Source organism: Cyprinodon variegatus, unplaced genomic scaffold, assembly GCF_000732505.1.
Source record: "Cyprinodon variegatus isolate N-32 unplaced genomic scaffold, C_variegatus-1.0 Scaffold817, whole genome shotgun sequence".
Taxonomy (NCBI): domain Eukaryota; kingdom Metazoa; phylum Chordata; class Actinopteri; order Cyprinodontiformes; family Cyprinodontidae; genus Cyprinodon; species Cyprinodon variegatus.
This window is the reverse complement of record NW_015151270.1, coordinates 236,844-245,696: the sequence shown is the minus strand read 5'-3', so window position 1 is coordinate 245,696 and position 8,853 is coordinate 236,844. Positions and strand designations below refer to the sequence as shown.

Genomic DNA, 8,853 nt, shown 5'->3' with positions numbered 1-8,853 from the left:
TGGATGGATGGATGGATGGATGTCTAAAATAATATCTTGACTGTTAAAGTGCAAGTTTCTTTACAAATTTACACATTCCCATCTAATTTACTGGAAGCTAATTTTTACTTAACACTCTTTATTAGCAATTTAGAAGAAAAAAAACAGACATCCACTGAACTTTCAGAGTGATGCAAAATAAAGGTATATTTAAAAAAAAAAAGTATATAAACATTTTGTACATAAATCGTGATGTTTCAACCTGTATAATATTTACTTCTGGTTACAATGCAACTTAAACACAAAAGGATTCTGGTCTGATAGGAATGGTAGTTTGAGAATGGGTGAGAAAGAGTTTAGGTTTATCCAAGTAGCTCTATGATAGAGATGAGAAATCGCCTATTTTCTAGATGACATTTCTCAGATACAAGGCAAATGAGAAGATAAAAAGTGAAGCAAAAGAATGGTGAACGTTGGTCAAGGTTTTAAGTGTTGGTGCAAAGGGGCTTTGCTATGTGTCTTTATCTATACTTGATCATTATGATACTATTATTATGATTACTCAAATGTTGGGGGGGTTCTGCATTGTGGTCCAAGCTTAACTTGGAAAGTTAAAAATTCTTGATCTAAATGGTGACGAAGAAGAAATAAATCATATTTATTTTTTTCTTTTATAAAATAGATTAATTATTTGCTGATGAAGATTCCCAGTCACCCAGGTCATTGTCATTCCTGGAGGGGAAGCAAAATGTCTTCAAAACTTGGAAAGCAAGTCCAGTGGATTTTTTGTTTTTTTAACTTTTACGGAATCTTAATTATTTAATCAAGTAATTTGACAAAATTTTTGTACACCTGTCCCGAACAGCTGCAAAATACAGATATTCTCAAGCTCTAAATAAAAAAATCTGACATTTTGACGGCAGACAATTTTAGGAAAAATACATTTGTTAATAAAATAAATATCAAAGTATCTGTAAACGCTTTTACTTGGATAAATAGAGAAAAATTTACCTCAGGATCTTCAGTTTACAGACTGGACTCAGTAGTATCTCACACAGATGCTTCATTTCAGAGTCTCCAATGGTTTTCCATACATGAATCTCACCTATTTCCACCTCATTCAGGTGGCAGGGGCTGGACTTCAGAGCTGAGGCCACAATTTCACATTCAGTCTCTGAGAGGGTACACCCAACAAGTCTGTGATTAAAGAAATAATACAAGATCAAGTTTTTAAAAAAATCAGACTCTCAATCTATTCAATAAAAAAAGATTAGGATACAATGATTTGATAGTGATGCAATATGTAAACACATCTGCTCTTCAGATCAGTTTACTGTGTTTGACACAACACTGACTATCTTCAGCTAATGCCAGACTTTAGTCGATGGTTTGAGCCCCTTTTCCACCTGCTCCACCCCCTCAGTCTGTTTTGTAAGCCTTTCTATTTGTGTTTTTCTTCTGCCTGCTGCCTGGCATTATCAGCCCTTCCATTGAGCAGTTCTGAACAGAGAAGAACAGATCTGCAATGTGACATAAAAAGACTGTTTTTATTAATAGGCTATGGGAGTTATCAGTCGTTCAGTGTTAGTTGCTACATGGGGAGAAAGAAACTGAGCTTGCCTAGGTTTCGAAGAGAATGACCTTCCATGGGTGTTGGCACTCACTGCACTGCAGGGAAAAGCTCAAAGAACTCGAGCAACAAGCAATGGCCAGAGCAGGAAAAACTGAAGCTATTATCAAACAGTGAACCTTTGTTTCACTTTTATTAAATCAAAGACATTCATTGCTACATTAAGAAGGTCAGGGATAGAAACCTTCACTACTTATTCCACTCACTACTCGTACAGGAACAAGCAGCAAATGGTGTCTTCACAAAACCCTCTCAAAGGTCAATAAAAATTGGGCAAATCAGTAAGGACAGTAGGTCTGTGTTCACATTCGCCACTTGTTACAGTTGTGTATTTTGTAGTTCTTTTCTCAAAGGGTGAGGTACAGATTTAATAAAAATGTGCGTTTTCATCCCTTAATGGCATGTCTAAGAGCTAAGGATGTCTCAATTCAGTAAGAGTCTGGACTTCCTTTCCTACCCTGGATAGTGTTCTTACTGTTAACCCCACAAGGGCTCTGACGAAAACTGACAAACATGAATATGCTTGTCAAATTAGGACTACAGCCTTCTGCAATAGAACTATAAAAACTTACATAAATGTATCGAAGCTCTCCAGTATTAAACCTAAAACATATGGATGTGTGCATATTTCCATGTGGCGCACAAAGCAAAGCCCGGCATACAGTGTATAATATTTTCAATATTTGTAGTCCGCTACAGCTCAAACTGTACAGCAAAACTGCAGGGTTTAAAAGTTCACAGCTCATGATGTAAGCTCTTTCTCTGTGCGGCCCAACATTCTTATACTATCTACCGTCTCACACTGTACGTCCAAAAAACCCACGTTGGACTTAGCGCCGATAGATGTCACCGCTCAGACTTGTCAATCTGGAAGAAGAACTTCCCTGTTTGCACATGCACAGTGTGTGAGGTTCTGGTAAAGTGGCTTGTAGACAGTTGTAGCTCTGCTTCAACAGCAGGATTTGCCAAAAAACACTGCACAAGGGCCGACTGAATTTGAAAAAAGAAAGATGTTTGATAATCACCTGATTTTACAATACCTGACCAAGAGGTGGTCGTGAGAGGCTTATCACCCCTCATTACACCTTGTATACTACACGAAGCAGGACACACCATGAGGCTAAAACTCAGCTCGATCAAAAACGTTCTTGCATGACTGGAGAATCAGCAAAAACTGATACAGTGTATGCCCGTCTTCATTGGACCTATAGTGCCAGAATGGTGGTGGTAGCCTGAGTGGCGCATGAGGATGTACTTGTGGAAAAAAGGGGAGAGATGCGACAGTGTGGTCCTGTCACTATGCCTCAAATTCATGATGCATTCTGGTTACTCAGCTGGGCTCATATCCCTTTGGCTGACTGGTCGGTGTGCATGACTTTCATCCAGCAGTCTATGGGATCAAATCCCACCCATTCTCTCTATTAGGTACATTGTCACATAAAAGAGCTAGAAAGCATAAAGTCAAATTTTTCTACCTCCTATCTTGCTGCCAGCACTATTTGGAAAACATAAGACATCTATACTCACCGAGCCTTTCTGCAGTTCCGCACAACTGGAACCAGTCTCCATCGTCCCTTCTCTGTTGTATTGTACTCTGCCAGATCCAATTCATCCAGAACCTCCTCTGAAATTTGCAGCATGTAGGCCAGAGCTGAGCACTGGAACATAGAGAGCTCCTTTTGTGATCTGTTCTTTGATTTCAAGAACTTCTGGATTTCCTGATTAACTGAAAGATCCTTCATCTCCATCAAACAGTGAAAGATGTTATAGCTTTTTTCTGGAGATATAAAATCAATATTCATCTTCTTAAGATTGTTGATGACTCTCTGGATGGTTCCTGGACTGTTCTCTGTCTGACCGAGGATACTTGCTAAGAGTCTCTGGTTGGACTCAACAGTGAGGCCATGAAGGAAGCGAACAAACAGATCCAGGTGGCCATTTTCACTGCTGAAGGATTTTTTCATGGCTGCCCCAATGAAATCTTCCAGAGACATTTCACTGTATTCTCCTCCCAGGAAGTTCTTCACAACCTGTGTATTCCTGTTGGTGAAACAATTGTACATGTAGACTGCAGCCAAAAACTCCTGGATGTCCAGATGAACAAAGCAGTAGAATGGTTGCCGGTGGATCACACTTTCTCTTTTGAAGATTTCTGTACAAACTCCTGAGTACACCAATGCCTCTTTGACATCCAGACCATACTCTTCCAGGTCTTCTTGGTAGAACATTATTTTTCCTTTCTCCAGATGTTCTAATGCCAGCCTCCCCAGCTTCAGAAAAACTTCCTTATCAGCCTCCATCAGCTCTTCTGGACTCGTTTCATGTCCTTCATGGTACTTGTTCTTCTTCTGCCTGGTCTGGACCAGCAGGAAGTAAGAGTACATGTCAGTCATGGTCTTGGGCAGTTCCCCTCTGTGCTCTGTGGTCAGCAGGTTCTCCAGAACCGTAGCAGTGATCCAACAAAAGACTGGGATTCGACACATGATGTGGAGACTGTTGGAGGTCTTGATATGGGAGATGATTCTACTGGATATCTCTTCATCACTGAACCTCTTCCTGAAGTACTCTTCCTTCTTGGTGTCGGCAAAACCTCTTACTTCTGTTACTCTGGCAACACAAGATGAAGGAATCTGACTGGCAGCCGCAGGTCTGGAAGTTATCCAGACAAGAGCCGAGGGAAGCAGGTTCCCCTTGATGAGGTTTGTTAATAGAACGTTTAGTGATGACTTCTGTGTGACATCAGAAACAGCCTGACTACTGTTGAAGTCCAAAGACAACCTACTTTCATCCAGGCCATCAAAGATGAAGAGTAGTTTCCAGACAGCCAGCTTCTCTGCTGGAAACTTCTTGAGGGTTGGACAGAAAGCATGGAGCAGCGTTAGAAGACTGTGCTGCCGATCTCTGATCAGGTTCAACTCCCTGAAGGAAAGGGGAACCACCACATCAATATCTTGGTTCTCCAAGCCCTCTGCCCATTCCAGAGTGAACTTCTGTACTAGGAAGGTTTTTCCAATACCGGCAACACCGTTGGTCAGAACCACTCTGGTCGGTCCATGTTGGTCAGGTAAGGCTTTGAATATGTCATGGCCCCTGATAGGAGAACCATGGAGGTTCTGGACCTTAGAATCTCTATCCTGCCATTTCCCCCCATGTTGGGTATTACTCTCTTCATTGTTTTCTGTGATATAGAGGTCAGTGTAGATCCTGTTGAGGGGGGTTCTAGTTCCCCTATCATAATTTCCTTCGGTCACGAAATCACATTTCTCTCTCAGGCTGATCTTATGTTCCTTTAGAACCCCCTGCAGAACGACATCTGTGGAAACAACAAAGAAAAGATTTAAAAAAATTGTAAAATTCAGGTTGATTAAAAGCGGAATTCAGAAAATACTCAAGGGGGATTCTGTCACAGGAATCAGGTAAAATATGTTACATTATTAATTTGATTCAAAAGTAAAAATATCCAACCACTTAGTAAGACATGTTTTGATTTTTTGCAATAATGATTTATTTAAAAAGAATCACAACACTACAAAGAATCAATAGTTCATTCTATAGTAATTTGGTATAAGCAGATCAAAAATCAAAAGTTCTTCATAACCTATTTATAAGTTAGACTCAAAACTCTGAATTTCTATCAGCAAAAAAACCCTATTATGTTGGGATCTGGAGGTCTGTCCACCTTTCTCCAGGAGAGGGCGTTCTAGGTCTCCTGGAGCTGAAGCTAACCACCACACCTGCGGCTCTTGAGCTCATCAGGAGACCAGCATTTAAGGAGGGGCAGAGCTACAATCCAACGCCAAAGTGTTTGCCAGTTATGGTTAGCGAACCTGAGCCAACCTGCCTGTCTGAATCTCTGACTCCCCTGAAGCCTGAACCTGAACCTAATCTGCTTTTTGTCCATTCTGCTTCTCAGGAAGAATCTGCCTGGAAACTTGAAGACCTGGAAGGGTTTCTCAAGCTTGAAACCAAGCTGTCTGTTCTCAGAAGAACCCTGGAAATCCAACTCAGTCTGAAACCTGCCTGCCCGCTTTCAGCAAGAGCTGAGGGAGAAGCTCTGAACCTGCTCAGTAAGATTATCTGCTCTGCCCTGCCTCTGCCTAGCCCTCTGCCTGCCTTCAGCCTCTGGACCCTCCTGGTTCCCCCCTTCTACCGCTCTGCTCATCTCTGATCAGGTATAGACCTTCAAACACCCAACCTGCAAGTTCACTGAAAGACTGCTAACCGATCTGTCCCTCTCTGCAGTGAAAACCAGTCATGACCTGACCCGGACCCAGTTATCCCAGAAATCGTTGTTCTTTATTGTGATTTATCTTCAATAAACTTTGTGAACTTTTTCCCAGCCTCTGAGTGTTCTGCATGTGGGTTAGATCCCTGAAAGCAAACATGACATATTAACTGAAAGTCCAAAATTGCCTGTTCTTTTTATTTTTAATAATAATGTCCAGAAAGGAGTTCAATATATTTTGAACTCAAAATAAAGTCCTGGAAGTGTTTAAGTCCAAAGTCCCATTTCAAAATGAAAAATCCAAACGTCACCCCCCCCCCCCCAAAAAAAAAAAGATAGGAAAAGTGGTAGCACCAAAAATCCCCAAGTCCAGATCTCACAGGGAGCATCTTGCTTTTCCTTGGGTTGTGTCTTCTTGAACCAGGTGTCTTCTTGAACCACGTTCAAAATGTCGCCTGTACAAGGGACCAACATCAACAGAAAGATGAAGACACCCACCTGAAGATGTCTGACATCTGCTTTGGCTTTTTTTAATTATACAACATGAATGAGAAGGGAAACATGTTGTAATGTGTTGAATTTTAATGAAAGATTAACATTTTTTGTATCTGAGTGTTTGATATTAGTTCCTGGATACTAAAGAAAGTCCAAGTGTTAGATGACCACCTGATGGCTGATGGTCAGTATTGGCAGAGATTTCTGGATTAGAGAATGAACTCTGATCGGGTCATCTCAGCTACCATTGTGAAAGAGGAGCGCTGAGATTAAATCCTCCAACTTTTCAATGTGTGCTTTGACTGACCCTGATTCTGAAGAGCTGAACTCGTCATCTGCGTGAAACATCTTTGTGTTATGATTTTAACATTTTGCATAGAGATTGCTTTTTTTTTCTTTTAATGAAGCTCAGATTAATAATTTGACTTACACTTTGTAGAGATGAAGAGGTCTATTGTTTTGACTGATTTGTACTTTTCTCTTTCCAGGGAAACAAAAAGGGTAACTGATAATGATAAGAACTAAAAATTTACATTTTCAGCAAATAGATATTTTACCATAAAGGTATCATAATGGGAAAAACAGTAAATATTTTTGCCACCTAGGATGTGATTCCAGGGCTCATTTTATTGGCAACATATTTTAGCTATCATAATCTTTTCCATAATTTTTCCATCTATTATAATCATTTAACATTGTCCACTGACTTAATGCAGTTGTGCATTTTTGATATATAAATATATGTTTTTTTTTTTTATTATTTTTAATTTTTGTTTCTTATTTTTTTAGCTTTATTCACAATTTTAGTTTCTTAGTTTTTTTTATATTCATAAATTTTCCTTTTTTATATAATATCAATTACACAAGGATAATATCCTTTTATAATCGAAAGGGTGGACTGTTGTCGGAAAATTCTCTCTCTTCTATTATACATTAATTTATCCTATTTACTCACTATAAAAGTTTTCACTCAGTCTGTTTCTCTCTCAAGGCCACACAATTCTCTGCAGGCTGGTGTTTGTAGACCAGACATAGCTTCTTCCCATAACAAACTAGATTCTTTCTCAAGGTTTCATAACATGTTACTATTAACCAAAGTGTTTGTAATTTGTTTTGACTTTGACTACTTTTGCAGTGCTCTAAGTAAGGGAGGACGAACCCTGCTCTAGCAGAACAGAGCAGAATGCTGTGCCATAACGGCCTCATGATGACTGTTCTCTCTTTGCAAAGATATGAATAAATGTGCCGACTGAGTGAAATCCATCGATCTCCGTTTATTTAACTAGGGTGCATGGTTGAATACTTTTTTCCCACGACAACATGCAGTAGCTTTCAGCAACATTAACTCTAACACCATGTGGCCACTGTCCTCATTTCACTGGTTGTATGATACCTTCTCCAACCTACACAACAGCTCCATAAGAGGTGGAGAGAAAGAAAAATACTTCCTAAGCATTTTACAGGGTTGATGAAAGAAGTTTAAAGTAAATGTTATGATCTGCTAGAAAAATAGCTAATTGGAGCAGCTAGTTTTACTTTGCATTACTTATTTGGAGCCTGGATTGGATGTGTTTCAATAATAATCACAGACTGTAAGTGACATGAGACTTATTTGGCCCTTAAATCAAAATAAACAACAGCTTGTGAGAATGATTACATGTTGTAAATGCAAATACATATCCTGAAATGAGTGTTCTGTTATCAGTGGAAATCTGGTTTTCTGTTTCTGTCCCTCTTATTGGGACAACATGTTCAGTCTTACCTGTTGCACAGTTGCTCTGATTGACTGTCAACGGTCCAACTCCAGTTCCAGGTCTTTCTCCATGCTGGGGTTTGCTCCTCTTTCTCCATCTATGAAGACATTTTATAATCACTGAAATACTTCATTACCAACAAAGTGGGGCTGCCCTACTGAAACTGCAGATTTTCTTCCAAATCCAACTCAAGCAGAGTATCAGAGGTACTCAACAGGGATTATGTTTTGCTTTCATGCTGATTTTTTTGTTTTGTTTGTTTGTTAGTTTGTTTTTGCTAACTTTTTTTGGGACACCAATCTGTCCTCTGTCTGAGCAATAATAAAAACCTGCTCCCATCATAGTCTTCAACAGACCAAAAACAGACTTCAATCTAGATTCCATAGTGGAAAATTGGATCCTTCTTTAGTGGAACAATAGTATGCAGAACTCAGCCACAATTTTCTTTTATCTAAGGACTTTAAAAAGTTCCTTGCATTGTAAAGTTTCATCATTTAGAGATGTTAGTTGGGCCAAGATTTTAAAGTTTTTGTATTTTATTTTTCCAAATTAAGTTTGGTCAAGTGAATCAGACTTAATGATGATCCTTTAGACCTTTGGTCTTGGTTCACTCGGCAGTTCAATTTGGTAGTTTGTTACTGTAGGAGTTGCAGTCTTTACTTCCGTTTATTTTTCATGTTTATTTATTTTTTTTAATTTATGAAAATTTATGTTTTTTTTGTTTATTTTAATATGGTGTGCAGGAGGTCAAACAAACATTCATTATGTTT

At 39.2% G+C, this 8,853-nt stretch overlaps 1 protein-coding gene across 1 annotated transcript in view; it reads right to left on the bottom strand.

Annotated features, from left to right (window-relative positions):
* LOC107098864 (NACHT, LRR and PYD domains-containing protein 12-like) overlaps nucleotides 1-6,664 on the bottom strand; it is a 10,717-nt gene extending 4,053 nt beyond the window's left edge. The window contains exons 1-4 of the mRNA XM_015396726.1: nucleotides 6,637-6,664; nucleotides 6,215-6,289; nucleotides 3,137-4,922; nucleotides 991-1,176 (exon numbers count right to left, since the gene is read on the bottom strand). Of these exons, the coding sequence (XP_015252212.1) occupies nucleotides 991-1,176; nucleotides 3,137-4,922; nucleotides 6,215-6,289; nucleotides 6,637-6,664 (2,075 nt within the window). The remainder of the gene's footprint in view (nucleotides 1-990; nucleotides 1,177-3,136; nucleotides 4,923-6,214; nucleotides 6,290-6,636) is intronic.
* Between the last annotated feature and the right edge of the window lie 2,189 nt (nucleotides 6,665-8,853).